General features: G+C 40.2%; 1 protein-coding gene across 16 annotated transcripts in view; it reads right to left on the bottom strand.

The window, feature by feature from the left end:
• Positions 1-17335, bottom strand: part of TLK2 (tousled like kinase 2) — a 138750-nt gene that overhangs the window by 73472 nt on the left and 47943 nt on the right. For 10 of the 16 annotated variants that reach the window (XM_053568779.1, XM_053568777.1, XM_053568776.1 and 7 more), the window contains 4 exons: positions 14029-14100; positions 13058-13127; positions 9683-9726; positions 8860-8955 (listed from right to left, as the gene is read on the bottom strand). In XM_053568779.1, coding sequence (XP_053424754.1) covers positions 8860-8955; positions 9683-9726; positions 13058-13127; positions 14029-14100 — 282 coding nt within the window. The remainder of the gene's footprint in view (positions 1-8859; positions 8956-9682; positions 9727-13057; positions 13128-14028; positions 14101-17335) is intronic. The other 6 variants (XM_053568782.1, XM_053568783.1, XM_053568784.1 and 3 more) reach the window with 2 other exon arrangements.

Here is a 17335-nt window from a genome sequence, read left to right as displayed (position 1 = left end):
TAGCCGGGCGTTGTGGCGGGCGCCTGTAGTCCCAGCTGCTCGGGAGGCTGAGGCAAGAGAATCGCGTAAGCCCAAGAGCTGGAGGTTGCTGTGAGCCGTGTGACGCCATGGCACTCTACCCAAGGGCGGTACAGTGAGACTCTGTCTCTACAAAAAAAAAAAAAAAAAAAAAAAAGAAAGTAGTAACAGACTGGGTATAGTGACTCATGGCTGTAATCCTAGCCCTCTGTGAGGCTGAGGTGGGTGGACTGCTTGAGCTCACGAGTTTTGAGACCAGAGCAAGACCCTGTCTCTACTAAAAACAGAAAACTGAGGCAAGAGGAACTTGTGAGCCCAAAAGGTTGCTGTGAGCTATGATGACACCATGGCACTCTATCCAGCTTGAGACTCTGTCTCAAAAAAGGAAAAATAAAATAAAATAAAAAAGTAGTAACAAAAATGAAGAATTCGTGGATTTAACAACAAACTAGAGACAACAAAACAGAATTTGTGAACTGAAAGGCAAAAAATTCTCCATAATGGCATATAAAGACAAAAAGAAAATACAAGAAAAGAAGTCAAGAGGGATGGTGATGAAATGAGATGGTCTAACATACATTTACTTAGAATTTCATAGAAAGAGAAAAAGAACAAGTCAGAGATAATATCTGAAATGAGAATAGCTAATAATTATTCACAACTGATGAAAAACAGCATCCCACAGATTCCAGAAGCCCAATGAATCATCAACAAAAGAAATTAAAAGACATAGCATAAAACTACATTTTAGGTTTTTGTTGTTTGTTTTTTTTTTTGAGACAGAGTCTCATTCTGTTGCAGTGGCATCTCAGTTCACAGCAACCTCAAAGTCTTGGGCTTGAGCAGTCTTCTGGCCTCAGCCTCCAGAATAGCTGGGATTACAGGCATCTGCCATAATGCCCAGTTAGTTTTTCTATTTTTAGTAGACACAGGATCTCACCCTTGCTCAGGCTGGTCTCAAACTCCTGAGCTCAAGCAATCCACCAGCCTCGGCCTCCCAGAGTGTTAGGATTAAGGCATAAGCTGCTGTGCCCAGCCGATAAATAAAGATTTTAAAGCAGCCAAAGACAATAGCAAATACATTCAGAGAAATAACAGATAAGTGAAAGCTTGTTTCTTGGGTCCCTCCCCCATCTCTGTGATTACCTGGAGACTAGTTTCTTTCTTTTTTTTTTATTAAGAGACTAGTTTCTTAATAGTAACAATGGGAGCTAGAATATGGTAAGGATATACTACCATCTTTTAACTAAGTTGTCTTAAGAGAAAAGAATGCCAATCTAAAAATATATACAGCAGGCTTGGCGCCCATAGCATAGTGGCTAGCCACATACACCGAGGGTGGTGGGTTCGAACACGCCCCAGGCCAGCTAGACAACAGTGCCAACTGCAACAAAAAGATAACCGGGCATTGTGGCAGGTGCCTGTAGTCCTAGCTACCTGGGAGGCTGAGGCAAGAGAATCATTTAAGCCCAAGAGTTTGAGGTTGCTGTGAGCTGTGACTCCACGGCACTCTGCAAATGGCCACATAGTGAGACTCTGTCTCAAAAATAAAATAAAATAAAATAAAATAAAATAAAATACACAAACACACAGCAAAAATTCCTTTCAAGAATAAGGGCAAAGTAAAATTATTTCAGTGAACAAAAACCTAGAGAGCTAACTCTAGTAGAAATATACTAAAGGAATAGTTCAGGCAGAAGGAAAGTGATCCCAGGTGAAAGGAGTAAGATGCAAAATGGAAAAAAGTATAAAGAGGTAAACATACAGCTAAACCTAAATGAACATTGACAGCATAAAGTAATAATAGCAAATAAGGCAAAATAAGAGGATGCAGTGAGTTATGATCATGCTGCTACACTATGGCAAAAGAGCAAGACCCCATTTCAATCCATCAATGACGCAATCAGCAAATGAAAAAAGGCGAAAGAAAAACATATACCACTGCTAAGTGGCAGAGTAAACAGAGTTAGTATTCTTTTTTTTTTTTTTTTTTGTAGAGACAGAGTCTTACTTTATGGCCCTCTTGCCTCAGCCTTCCGAGTAGCTGGGACTACAGGCGCCCGCCACAACGCCCGGCTATTTTTTGGCTGCAGTTTGGCCGGGGCTGGGTTTGAACCCGCCACCCTCGGTATATGGGGCCGGCGCCTTACCGACTGAGCCACAGGCGCCGCCCCAGAGTTAGTATTCTAAGGTCATTATTTTATTTCGGAGGAGGATAAAGATACTATTGACTAAATTTGATACTATTAAATTTTGGCACATTAAAGACACATGATTATTATTTCACAGCGACACTAAAGAGGATCTAGCTACTAAATATGAAATTATTAAAAAACAAAAAAGTTTATCTCAATGAAGGCAAGAAAAGGAAAAAGAAACTGAAGGATAAATTGAAAACACATTAAAAGATGATATATCAAAAAAAGATGATATATCTAAACCTAATACATTAAATGTAAAGAGAAAAAAATCTAACGAAAAATATTTGCTAGAGATACACAGAAAACATAATAATGAATAAAAATATTTCTACCACACAATGGTTTGGATCTATTAAATATCAGATAAAACATGATATGGTTTGGATGTTTGGCCTCTCCAAATCTTACGTTGAAATCCAATCCCCACATTCAATGCTGGGGATCAGATTTCAACGTAAGATTTGGAGAGGCCAAACATCCAAACCATATCATGTATTGTATCTGATATTTAATAGATCCAAACCATTATATGGTATAAATAGTATTTATGGGTCATGAGAATGGATCCTTCATGAAGGGCTTAGTGACCTCCCTGTGATAATGAGTGAGTTCTTGGTTTATTAGTTTACATGAGCCTAGCATGACCTCCTCCCTTTCTTGTCCTGTGATGTGCTTCCCTTCGCCTTCCACTTTGACTGGAAGCTCCCTTGATGCCCTCACCAAAAGGAGATGCTGATGCAATGCTTCTTGTGCAGCCTATAGAACCATGAGCCAAATAAATCTCTTTTCTTCAGAAATTACCAGTCTCAGGTACTTCCGTTATACCAGAGTAAAACAAACCAAGACATCACATTTAAAGCAAAAGCTGTATTATTATCATTATTTTGTTTAAAGAGACAAGGTCTCAATGGGCATAAGCCACCATGCCCAGCTAAAGCAAAGAGTTTTAAAGAGAGTCACTTAATAATATATAAAGTAAAAATTAACATAAATATATGAAGAAACAGACACATCCACAATCAAAGCAAGAGATACAAGTTTGCACACCTCTCTTAGTACAAGATAGAATAGGCAAAAATCAAAATACAGAATATTAAGGCTGGGCATAGTGGCTCAAATCTGTAATCCCAGCACTTTAGGAGGCTGAGGTGAGAAGATTACTTAGGGTCAAGAGTTTGAGACCATCTTCGACAACAGTAAAACCTTGTCTCTACAAAATAATAAGAAAATTAGCCCAATTAAGTCAGTAGCCCATGCCTGTAGTCCCAGCTACTTGAAGGAGGAGGAAACTGCTTGAGCCCCCAAGTTCATGGCTGCAATGAGCTATGACTGCTCTACTATACTCTAGCCTGGGTGACAATGAAACCCTATCTCTAAAAACAAAAAAAGATACATAAGATTTAACCACTGTGATTAACAAAATTGACTTATGGGTAAAACTAAACTACTTTGTTTAGGAATGCATACCTGGATGGTTAAACTGTAAGTGATTAGCCCAAGAACCCAGAATGGTCACTTCTAGGGTAGTGGGAGAGAGTTGTGATCAAGGAGGGGCACATAGGTTTCCAGGGTGCTATAAATAGTTTACCCAATGCATGTAACTAATCATGGAGTTAACTTCACCATGATTTTCTGAAAGCTTTTTTGTGAAGGGTCTGATAGAAATATTTTATGCTGACTGGGCACAGTGGGTCATGCTGGGTAATCCTAGTACTATGAGAGGCCCAGGTAGATGGATTATTTGAGGTCAAGAATTTGAGACTAGCTTGAGCAAGAGCAACACCCAGTCTCTACTAAAAACAGAAAAAAAACAGTCTGGTGTTGTGGCAGGCACCTGTACTCCCAGCTACTTGTGAGGCAGAGGCAGGAAAATCGCTTAAACCCAAGAGTACCCAAGAGTTTGAGGTTGCTGTGAGCTAGGCTAATGCCATAGCACTCTAGCCTGGGATAAAGAGTGAGCCACTATCTCCAAAAAAAAAAAAAAAAGAGAGTACTTGGGAGGCTGAGGCAAGAGAATCGCCTAAGCCCAGGAGCTGGAGGTTGCTGCGAGCTATGATGCCACGGCACTCTACCGAGGGCAACAAAGTGAGACTCTGTCTCTCCAGAAGAAAGAAAGAAAGGTTTATGCTTTAAAGGCCACATCAGTCTCTGCTACATATTCCTTGTTTATACAATTCTTCAAAAGTCTAAAAATCATTCTTACCTTAGCAGTTGTGGGCTGTATTTTGCCAACTCCTACATGAAAATGTTTATGTTTTATGTACTTAATTTTTAAAAAAATATTTAACAAAAAATCCAAAGAATCATTTACAGGGGGAAAAAAACCCAAATAATTACTTAGCCATCTATTCTTCCCTTTCAGCAAATACTTTTGTGTGCATATTGGGTATCAAACATTGTTGGCGGTAATGGAGACTGAAAATTTAGTAAGACATCTCTTACATTTGAAGTGGAGGTATCAGTTAAAATAATTACACCACTATGTAAGAAGTTCTATTAGAGATGGAAATAGTAATAAATGAAACAAAGTCCCTGCTGTCAAGAGATTAACAGTCTAGGCTGGGCCTGGTGGCTCACACCTGTAATCAACACTTTGAGAAGATGAGGTAGGAGGATCACTTGAGGCCATGAGTCCAGAGCAGCCTGCACTGTATAGTGAGACCTCATCGCCATGACAAAGAATTTAAAAATTAGCTGGGCATGGTGGTATGTGCCTGTGGTCCCAGCTACTTAGGAGGCTGAGGTAAAAGGATTGCTTAAGCCCAAGAGTTTGAGGTGGTTGTGAACTTTGATGCCATGGCACTCTACAGGGGGCAAAAAAGTGAGATTCTGTGTCAAAAAAACAAAGAGGAGGCTTGGCGCCCATAGCACAGTGGTTATGGCGCTGGCCACATACACTGAGACTGGCTGGTTTGAACCCAGCCCAGGCCAGCTAAACAACAATAACAACTGCAACAAGAAAATAACCAGGCAGTGTAGTGGGCACCTGGGCTTCCCAGCTACTGGGAAGCTGAGGTAAGAGAATTGCTGATGCCCAAGAGTTTGAGGTTGCTATGATCTGTGATGCCATGGCACTCTGCTGAGGGAGACATAGTAAGACTATCTCAAAAAAAAAAAAAAAAAAAAAAAAAAAGAGGATCACTTGAGCCCAAGAGTTTAAGGTAGCTGTGAGCTACTGACACCAGGGCACTCTACCTAGGGCAAAGCAATTTGAAAAGACATAAATTATTAAATAAAAAGTATTAAAAAATATAACAGAAAGGATAAATCTCACAAAAGTAATGTGGAACAAAAGGTGTCAAAGATAAGAGTGTATACTGAATGATTCCCTTTATACAAAGTGCAAAAACAGAAAGAAACACATCTATTCTGTTAGAGGTCAGGCTAGTGGCCATCCCAATAGCAGGAAAAGGCTGATAACCAGCAAGGAGCACAGGAGACTTCCACAGAGCTAGTAATATTTTGTTTCTTGTGCTGGTACAGTTTGCCAAAATTTATGAAACTGTAGACTTCTATGTGTACTCTTCTAATGAACAGATGTGAAAGAAAAAATTCAAGTATTTATGAACATTTATATTTGTATGTGCATATCAGTGGTGATTACTAAGAATAAAAATAAAGATTAGGGACAAAGAAAGTGACAAAGTGTGAGGGACTGCTATTTTAGAGAAGTTGGCTAGGGAGACTACTCTATCATTTTTGAGAGACTACCTGATGCTGACGTCTGTTAAAAGAACGTTCCTGGAAGAGGAAATACCAAGTACAAAGACTCTGAAGAAAAAGACTGCTTCACAGCATTCAAGAACGTCAAGGAGGACAGTGTGACTGTAGTCACATCAAGAGGGAGGACGGTCAGAGAAGTCAGAGTCAGGTGGCTGAGGGAGGCACAGATCACATAGGAGCTTTTAGGCCACGTGAAGACTTCAGTACAGGAAGCCACTGACAGTGGTGAGCAGAAGAGTGCCAAGACATGCCTTAACTTTTCAACAAGCATTCGGGCTGCTATAGTGAGACCAGGCAAGACAAGGTCAAAAACAGGAGACTCCTGTTAAGGCATGTCTTGGCACTCTTCTGCTCACCACTGTCAAATGTACATCAGATACACAAGTAGAAATATGAATTATTCTTATCTGGATTATAATTATCACAGAAATCAGAATCCAAGTGAAGGACTAGCAAGTTCATCTATCCCAAAAGGCAGTTGCGGGTACTGATATAAGTAGCTTGGCAGATCTGGTATAGGAACACGTTGAAGTTCTTCTGACTGTTTCTATTCTCAGTAAAATGAAAGGGCAACGCCATCAGGAAATTAGTAGTTGCTGGAGGTTTGCATGAGATGACAAAATATGAACTCTTCACTGAAGAAAGAGAACTAGAAATATAGTAGGACTGGCAGGCAACAAGGGTGCACGTGAGGATAGTGGTCACAAAAGGAAGGTGAAATCCACCACGTTGAGCTGGTCAGAGGCAATCAAGGAAAAGGTAGAGAATTAGATTTTACCAGAGCTGGGTTTTTTTAGGCAAGTATGATGGAGGGAGAGTGAGCAGGAAAAAGGAATTGTGTATTACACACAAATTTGTGATTATAACAATAAAGCACAGAACACAAGTTGGGAGGATAAAGAGCTTCTCAGTACAATGGAAAGGGAAACTAAGGTTTCTATTTCAACATCCAGCATACAATTATATTCGCCCAGTCGATGATGGGGCCCAGTCACATTCATATAGCTAACAGAAACACCTATAGATGACTGAGTACATTTCTTTTGTCTTTGGGTAAAATTTTACCTAAACTGACACAATGAAAGATGGATGACCACACTACCAAAAACTAAATGAAAAAAAGGATTTCAAGAAGAGACAATATTAAGAATTTCTACAAACATATTTGTCCCAGATAGACACTCTACAATCCCACTTGACATTTTTAAAACTTTAACTGGTTTAAAACTGGAGAAAAGCAGAGACAAAGGTTTCCTCAACAGTTATCTAACAAATTTCAATCTACCCAAACAGACCTATATATCAAACATTGCTAACATTTTAATATTGTAAAAATGACAATAGCAATTGTGTTCGCTGTTTTCATAAATGCTTTAATAATTACAATCATCCTAATGAATGCATGTTTTCATGGACAGTAGAGAGGAGGAAGTACATTTTAAAATACAGAAGCCTAAATCACTTACGAGAAAAGTTGTATTATACAACTCTACTGAGGCAAAGAAAAACAACTTTCTTAGACACAGAGATCTAGAATAAAAACTTCTGATCTTGGGCGGCACCTGTGGCTCAGTGAGTAGGGCGCTGACCCCACATACCGAGGGTGGCAGGTTCAAACCTGGCCTCGGCCAAACTGCAACAAAAAATAGCCGGGCATTGTGGCAGGCACCTGTAGTCCCAGCTACTGGGGAGGCTGAGGCAAGAGAATCGCCTAAGCCCAGGAGCTGGAGGTTGCTGTGAGCTGTGATGCCACGACACTCTACCAAGTGCGATAAAGTGAGACTCTGTCTCTACAAAAAACAAAACAAAAAAAAACAACTTCTGATCTTAGAGACTCCCATCCCCCAAGATCCCACCTAAGGTTTAGTGGACAGAGCACCCTCAACGTACTGAGATCTTGGAATGGGATCAACAATCCAAAGGAATGGAGTAAATGAACACAATCCTACATTAGCTATCTCAGGAATTCTCAACCTCAGCACTAAGGACATCTTGAACCAGGTAATTTTTTGTTGTAGGGAGACTGTCCTAACACTGTAGGATGTTACCAGCATCCCTGACCTCTGCCTAGGAGATACCTAAGGTTCCATCCACCCCCCCACCTCCTATGACAACCAAAAATGACTCTAGGCCAGGCACAGTGGCTCATGCCTATAATCCTCGCACTCTGGGAGGCTGAGATGGGTGGAATGCTTGACCTTACGAGTTTGAGACCAGCCTAAGCAAAAAAGCAAGACCCCATCTCTACTAAAAATAGAAAAATTGGAAGCAAGAGGATTGCTTGAACCCGAGTTGGAGGTTGCTGTGAGCTATGACGCTACAGCACTCTACCCAGGGTGACAGCTTGAGACTCTCCGTCTCAAAAAAAAAAAAAAAAAAAAAGACTCCAAATATTTACTAATGTCCCCCAAGGGGCAGAACTACCCCAGTTGAGAACCACTGACTTAAATACAATATTTTTAACACCTGCAGATCTCACTTACAGGCTAAAAACAAACCTATCAAAAATCTGGATAGTATTAGTTTTTCTACGGTAGCAAATGCGTAAGCTCTGGAGATAAGTCAAATACTAGAAACTGATCAAATTTTTAAAAGGGAAAGAACTTACAAGAACATATAAATTTGGCAAAGATAAAAATGTAATGTTTGGATTGGAATCACTTCCTTGACAGACCACTGAGCTACAGGGTTAGAGGCAATTTATCACACTGAGAAAACAAGGTTAGCTTTTGTAAAAAGCGACATTGCTGACACAGATTTGAATCTAAGTTAAGTGATTCCTAGGTAAAACTATGAACTTTTTTCTCTAATGTCTCATTTCCCAATGGGTAATTAAAGAAAAAGAAACTTTGCTCAAGCCTTCCTGGGCTTCTAGTCTCCTACAACAGGTGTCAAATTTCTCCAGGTGAATGCTTACCGGTAAGGGATTGGATAAGGAATGTTGCGGTGAGGATCGTGCAACTGGTGGAACACTTCTGCCAGGGCTGGTTCCTGGCCCGCTTCCCCCAGCAAACTGGCCAACAGGGAAAAATGGATATGAATAATTCAAAACAGTACTATGCTTCAGATAAGGAGAGTAAAAGATTAATACACAAACAGGTTTTAATTATATATGGCCCCTTTAAGTCAATCAATCCATCTTACTCTAGAAAGAAAACGCCACATAAGTCAAATTCTGCTATCATTTCCATGAGAATTTTAAGGAGCTCCAGCAAAAATGTCCAAGATATAAAGAACACATGGCTAAAAAGCTGAAGATACACATGGTTTTGAAAGGACAGGAGAAAAGAATGTTTTCCCTTCTTTTCTTAAAATACACGAAGTAGAAATACAGTGGTGTAGTGGATGTTAGTATCTCCCTTAGTAACCACTAAAGAAGGGTGGGTGAGCTTGCCACAGGTTCCACTGGACTAAAGGGAAGAGGACAAAAGACGAGTCCAAGTTTTCCACCTAAATCTTTATAAGACACAAAACCTCATCTGGCCAAGAGAAAAATCACCTCATTTGTGAATTCTTATATCATCACAGATAAGACACACAGTCAACAAATTTAAATTTAGTAAGTCAACACAGTTTCCTCTTTTTGAGAGACAGGGCAGCACTAATTGATGAAGATGGGAAGGAAGGGAGAAAGAGCAGAGTAAAGGCAAAATATCGCTTTCTAAAATCATAAATGAACACAAGAATTTAGGTTTTTAAAAAAAAAAACTATAGATTTTTTTCCAAAAAATTTAACTTACCTCAAAGTAATCACTAATTTTATGTCCCCTAGGAGTACCTTTCCCTGGAAATGAAACCAAAGTAAGTACAGTTTTTCCAGTACACACATAAATCATCCTTCACTAAATGTGCTATATATTCAATACTGTATACACTGCTATAAACTTAAGTGTCAGCTTTATTTTTAACAAATGAACCAAAACACCTGTGCTCTAAGAACAGTATTTCCTCCATACAACAAAGGCTGAACAAGCAGTGAAAGGAAGAATTTTTCACAGCTCTAAGATTCAATAATCTTCCTTTTATAAATACACTAACATAATGTATAAGGTATGACAATTAAGTTCACCAACTCATCCTAGAAAAAGTGCAACATACCTCACTGCTGAATATCACTGCAGTTACCTTCAAAGTACTCCACTTGGGAAGGTAGGCACTGATGCCTGGTCCACCCTTCAAAAAAATTTTGGACCTCTTTTTCTAGAATGGCCATCAGAGCCGTCATTGTGTTACCTCTGATGTCCTGAATGTCAAAATGTCTTCCTTTCAATACTTCCTTTATCTTCAGGAAAAGAAAAAAGTCATCGGGGGCCAGATCAGGTAAGTAGGAAGAGTATTGCAACACAGTTATTTGTTTACTGGCTAAAAACTCTCTCACAGACAGTGCCATGTAAGCTGGCGCATTGTTGTGATGCAAGAGCCTTAAGTTGTGGGGGAAAGTTCAGGTCATTTTCCTCCAACTTTTTCACACAGCCTTTTCAGCACTTCCAAATAGTAAACTTGATTAACTGTTTATCTAGTTGTTACAAATTTGTAATGAACAAGTCATCTGATATCAAAAAGGTTATTAATGTCATTTTTGATTCAATTTGGACCAATGGAACTGTTTTTGTCTTGGAGAATTGTCTGGCTTCCACTGTGCACTTTGATGGTTTGTTCCAAGGTTGTATTGTACACACCTGTTTCAACACCAGTGATAACACAGTTCAAAACACTATCTTGCCTCTCCAAAAAGTCTTGGCAAACTTCGACTCTTCTTGGCGTTAGTTCATCTGTGAGCTCCTTCAGGACCATTTCTGCACATACCTTTTTTAAGTCAAGATTTTCATTAAGATTTTCCTGTTTCTCTCTTGATATTTACTTGGTCTGCTATGCTCCTCACAGTCAGCTGATGATTTTGACACTCAATGACAAATTTTTGCAATGTTTTCATCAATTCTCTTCATTATTGGTTGCCCCGACCTCTCATCAGTGACATTTTCTCTCCCCTCAAAAAAACATTTAATACATTTACATGCTGCTGTTTTCTTCATGGCATTATCCCCGTAAATTTGGCCTACCATGTCTCTGGTTTCATTTCCACTCTTGCCAAGTTTAACAACAAATTTAATCTTTGTTCATTGCTCTAATTCAAGCCGACATTCTTACGACAGCACACAAAAACAAGCAACAGCAATAATTAACGCCACTCAGCAAGACACCACCATCTGATAACACAATCACAGCTATGAGACACTGAAATGCTGAGGTCATGAAACTAACACGATCACAGCTATGAGATACTGAAATGCTGAGGTCATGAAACCTCGTACAGTGTCACAGCTATGAGATACTGAAATGCTGAGGTCATGAAACCTCGTACAGTGTTGTTTGTACAATGCTACTAACATCAGCACATGGTGGCAAGTTTGCAAACTTAATTGTCAGACCTCATATACCATTAACTCTCAATCAAAATAAAACTAATCTATAATTCACATCACAATCTAAGAGAATAAAAAGTTCAAAGCAAATTCATCAAAACTAAAGAACTGATTCTATTTCAAATAAAACTTTTTTTTTTTTTTGACAAGCCTTACTTTCCTCAAATTACACAAAACTTCATATGACTTTGACACTTTGAGAGGATTTTTCCCCCAAAATATAAAATGAATTATAGATTTTAGGGTTATTTGTTTGTTTATTTATTTTTTGTGACAGGGTTTCATTCTATCGCCCAGGCTGCCAGGCTGGATGGAATGAAGTGGCATGATCATAGCTCAGTGTAACCTAAAACTACTGGGGTCAAGCAGTCCTCCCACCTCAGCATCCTGTGTAGCTGGCACTCCAGGCATACCTCCACCTCCACCAAGCCCAGTTAATTTTTAATTTTTTTTGGAGAGATGAGGTCTTACTTATGTTGTCCCAGCTGATCCCAAACAATTATCTATAGATTAAAAATAAAACAGGAAGAGAAAAGAAAAGAGAAAAGGAAGAGAAGAAACGAAAGAGGAAAAAAGGGAGGGGGGAGAGGGATAAGGAGAGAGGAAAAGAAGGGGAGGGGAGAGATGGGAGAGAGAGACAGAAAGAGAAAGAAAAGGAAAAAGTAAAAGAGAGAAAGGAAAGAAGGGGAAAAGGGGAAGGAAGGAAGGAAGGAGAGAATGAGGGAGGGAGGACATGCCAGCCACAGTGGCTCATACCTATAATCCTAGCACTTTTAGGAGGCCAAGGTTTGGAGGATCACTTGAACCCAGGAGTCAGAGACCAGCTTGAGTAACACAGTGAGACCCTGTCTCTACAAAAAATATTAATCAGCCAAGTGTGGTGGTGGTGTCACTGTAGTCCCAGCTGCTCAGGAAGCTGAGGTGGGAGGATCACTTGAACCTGGGAGTCAGAGGTTGCAGCAAGCTACGATCATACCACTGTATTCCAACCTGAGTTTAGAGTTATAGGGTCTGAGATCCTGTCTCTAAAAAACTGAAAATAATATATATATATTTTTTGAGACAGAGCCTCAAGCTGTCGCCCTGGGTAGAGTGCCATGGCATCACAGCTCACAGCAACCTCCAACTCCTGGACTCAAGCGATTCTCCTGCCTCCGCCTCCCAAGTAGCTGGGACTACAGGTGCCCGCCACAACGCCCGGCTATTTTTTGGTTACAGCCGTCATTGTTGTTTGGCAAGCCCAGGCTGGATTCAAACCCACCAGCTCTGGTGTATGTGGCTGGCGCCTTAGCCTCTTGAGCTACAGGCACTAAGCCTGAAAATAAATTTTTAAAAACTACCATAGAAGAACAGTAGGTAGAGGACAGCAATCTAAATGAAGCTATTTCTGACTATTATTAACAAACCACTGATCTAATCCAAGACAGAGTTAAAACTTCCAAGTAAACGTCCATCTATACAACATATGGTTGCAATGCAGAAAAACCTGTGGTGAGAAGACTGATAACTTACAACAGGGAAAAAGAGTTCCGTCAGGTGTATATCAAATGGCAAGTCTCTAACAAACAGCCTAATATTCCCTTAAGGTACACAAACTTTTTGTTAGGAATCCCTGTGTACAAACTATTTAGTGTAAGTTAGAAAGAATATCTTAAGAATTTAGTATTTTTATTGGTATGAAATTATTACTACCTTGGCTAGTTTCATATGGTTCAGCTTTTCTTTTCCGATTTCGCTGGTCATTCTGCTTTTTTTCAGGAGTCTGTTAAATACCATATATGTCACAATTAACATTTGGTAAAGTTTTCACATTAGGAAAAATAAAAAATTATACAAAATATCAAATATATAAAAAGTTATAACTGGCATGGACAAGTCCCGAATCAGTGTCCTGCCTCTTAAAATAGAATAAAAGAGTACTAGAACTAAACCACCTATGCAATCTTTGACAAACTGCTTAAAATATCAGAACTTCAATTTATTCATCTGTAAATCAGAGTTGCTGCAAAATGTACATATACTTTATAAAACACAAGTGGAGGACACATGTCTACTATTCAGTAGGCTCTCAGACAAGTGCTGTTATATTTCTAATTTAAGAGTTTAAACTAAATTCTTTTTTCTTCAAAAAAGAAAGATCTACATAATAAAGCAGATAACTCTATAATTTATTGAAAGTTTTATATAAGTGCAAAGTGTATGGCTGCAGACTTAGATTCAGACCCCTACCTATGCAGCTACGTTATATGCCAAATTTAAAAAATCTGATCTTCTATTTAAGCAGAAAAATTACAACAAACAAAACTCCTTCAAATTCTATTACCTATGTCAGACAATGACTTATGTTGTTAAAGTACTGACAAGCATTAATTCAAGGGCATATCAGCTAATTCAGCTACAACTGCAATCTCTACCCTTTATTGATGGCAACTATGTAAAAAACTTTTTTTAAAAAACACAAGATTCATTCATGGTTATAATAAAAAAAAACAACTCATAATGGCCATATCATCATCGTACAGATGCAAACAGCACATAGCTCAAAGGGAAACCAGTCACACAGACTACAACAGTGCCCCTGGAGTTATTATGTGGTGCTATCTTTTAACCCACACTGAACGTATATGAAAATCAAAAGTCCTACAATGGAAATAGCTTCTTACCTCTACTTCTTTATCACTCAAGGACCCCACACTGCACAAGCTCTGATTGGAAGACTCACTATTGAGTGGTCCCTGAAAAAAAAAATTATAGTAAATCAAAAGAAATTTTAATTTAAGATGACAACAAAACTAAAGAGGCAGCCATTGATTTTGATATGCTGGGCGGCGCCTGTAGCTCAAAGGAGTAGGGTGCTGGCCCCATATACTGGTTGTGGCGGGTTCAAAACTGGCCCTGGCAAAAAAAAAAAGAAAAAAAGAAATGCTTTCCTATGTCGTGTCTTATGAAGGCATGAACACTAACTCAAGTTATAAGTTAGTGTTATAACTAAGTTATAAAAGATAAGTTATAAGAGATCAACTTCCGGCATGATTGCATGAGGAGCTCCACTACCCTGCTCCTCAGTGAAAATGGTAAAAACACAAGCATTCAAAGTCTCTGTAAATGGTCCTAAAGGCAAAGAGCAAATGAACATCCATTCAATAAAATCTATGAAAATTCAGTGACAAAGATGAAAGTCTGTGGTATCTGAAGCAAGATGACCCCCACATCCCAGAAGCTACAGCCAACAACACAGAACCCTTCTTTGTTTTTTTTTGGAGACAGAGCCTCAAGCCGTTGCCCTGGGTAGAGAGCTGTGGCATCACAGCTCATAGCAACTTCTAACTCCTGGGCTCAAATGATTCTCTTGCCTCTACCTTCCAAGTGGCTGGGAATACAGGTGTCCGCCACAACGCCCGGCTATTTTTTGGTTGCAGCCATCATTGTTTTTGGCAGGCCCTGGCTGGATTTGAACCTGCCAGCTCAGGTGTATGTGGCTGGCACCTTAGCAGCTTGAGCCACAGGCGCCGAGCCACAGAACCCTTCCTACCAAGATCCAAACCTAAGGGCTTTCTTTTTCTTTTGAGACAGTCTTACTTTGTTACTCTTGGTAGAGTGTCAAGGCGTCATAGCTCACAGCAACCTTAAACTCTTGGGGTCAAGTGATTCTCTTGCCTTTGCCTCCCAAGTAGCAAGGACTATAGGTGCCTGCCATGACACCCAGCTATTTTTAGAGATGAGGTCTCATTCTGGTTCAGGCTGGTGTAGAACCTATAAACATAGGCAATCCACCCCAGCTCAGCCTCCCAAGTGCTGGGATTACAGGCATGAGCCACCACGCCTGGCCTAAGGGCTTTCTTATTGGGGAGGAGCATGACTTCAGAGGTTCTCACCAGGCCCCAGTCACCTGCTGCTGATGCTAAATCCCAGGACCATCAAAGGCAGGAGGCTCCCTTCTCTCTACCCCTATTTGTGGAACAGTCTCTACCAGAGGCATGGAACACTGAGAATACTGGTGACCCACCAGCCCTTTTGTCTGGCTCATGGGACAGAAGAGATGAGCCAAAAAGACCTCAGGCGACTTATCTTCTCTCACCTATACTGGCACTCAGTATCACCCACAGAAAAACTTGCCATTGTTCCCATCCCTACCAGAACTTTGGCTCAGATATTCTGCCTGAAGGAGGACAAAGTATCTAGAAGGACCTGACTTCACTTGGAATAAAGCATGGCAAGTTTTAAGTCTAAGGGTGTTTCCCAGAATAGTGATGGTGTGGTCATAGGCAACTAGAAGGAGATACCTGGATGTAATGAAGATGCAGCCTAGAATGTCAGCTGACTAGTTGGAAGGTGAGAATCAGAGTGCAAAACAGCTGGGAAGTGCCCTTTTGGGGTTATAACAAATAGCTAACAAAGATCTTAGACATGCCTCTTTTAAAAGTACCACAATTTGACTGCATTAGTTTAGAGGGAAAAAAATATTCTTCAAACATTGTTGAAAACAATGGAACAAGGGGAAACAGTTTAACAGCTGGGTAGGGGCAGGGAAAAGAGGAAGAAAACTCTACCAACATCCCGGGGTCACTATAGGCATACCTAAAGGCAAGCCTCTCTGAGGAACAAATCAGAGACTTAACACTAGTAGGTAAAGGTCCTGTCAGTCACTTAAAAAGAAAAAAAAGGCAAAAAATAACAATATCCAGGGAAAGGGAAAAGATCAGTAACCAGAGTTGCTATAATATATCATCTAAAATGTCTAGCACCCAACAAAATATCAGGAAGCATGCAAAGAAATAGAAAAGTATGAATGGTACAAAAGAAAAAAGAAAAAGAAAATCAAGCAAAACTAACTACCTGTGGAAATGATAAGATACTGGATTTAACAACAACAAATGTAAGGCCAGTAGCATGGCTCACACCTATAATCTCAACTTTGGAGGCTGAGGTGGGAGGATCACTTGAGCCCAACAGTGCACTCTTGGCTGAGTGACAGAGCAAAACCCTACCCAAGGGAGGGAGGAAAGGGGGAAAGGAGGAAAGGAAGGAGGGAAGGGAACAAGAGGCCATCTGTAGTATTCATATGTAAATACTACACCATTTTTTTTTTTTTTTTGGTGGTTTTTGGCCAGGGCTGGGTTTGAACCCACCACCTCTGGCATATGGGACCGGCGCCCTACTCCTTGAGTCACAGGTGCCACTCAATACTACACCATTTTATATAGGGGACTTGAGCATCCCTCCAATCTTGGTGTTGGGGTGGGGACTATGTTAGAACCAATCTCCTTTGGATGAAAAAAGACAACTGTACTCCTCTGACCGATCTACAGATTCAATGGAAAACCCTATCGGAATCCCAACTGACTTTTTTTTTTTTTTGTAGAGACAGAGTCTCACTGTACCGTCCTCGGGTAGAGTGCCGTGGCATCACACAGCTCACAGCAACCTCTAACTCTTGGGCTTACGCGATTCTCTTGCCTCAGCCTCCCGAGCAGCTGGGACTACAGGTGCCCGCCACAACGCCCGGCTATTTTTTTGTTGCAGTTTAGCCGGGGCTGGGTTTGAACCCGCCACCCTCGGCATATGGGGCTGGCGCCCTACTCACTGAGCCACAGGCGCCGCCCCCCAACTGACTTCTTTGCAGAAATTCATAAGCTAATTCTAAAACTCATGTGAAATTGCAAGGAACCAGAATAAGCAAAACAATCCTGAAAAAGCAGGATTCATACTCTTGAGTTCAAGGCGCAACAAGGCAACAGTAATCAGACAGTACGGTACTGTCATAACAATAACTAATGGAATAGAACGGAGAGTTCAGGAATAAATACATATTGTCATCAAATTATTTTTGTCAAGGGTACCCACACCATTCAATGAGGAAAAGTCTTTTCAGCAAATGGTACCAGGACAACTAAATATACCGGCAAAACAATGAAGCTGTACTGTTACCTCATACCAAATATAAATATTAACTCAAAATGGATCAAACAC

The sequence above is a fragment of the Nycticebus coucang genome, chromosome 18 (assembly GCF_027406575.1).
Source record: "Nycticebus coucang isolate mNycCou1 chromosome 18, mNycCou1.pri, whole genome shotgun sequence".
Lineage (NCBI taxonomy): Eukaryota > Metazoa > Chordata > Mammalia > Primates > Lorisidae > Nycticebus > Nycticebus coucang.
This window is presented reverse-complemented; position numbering and strand designations above follow the sequence as displayed.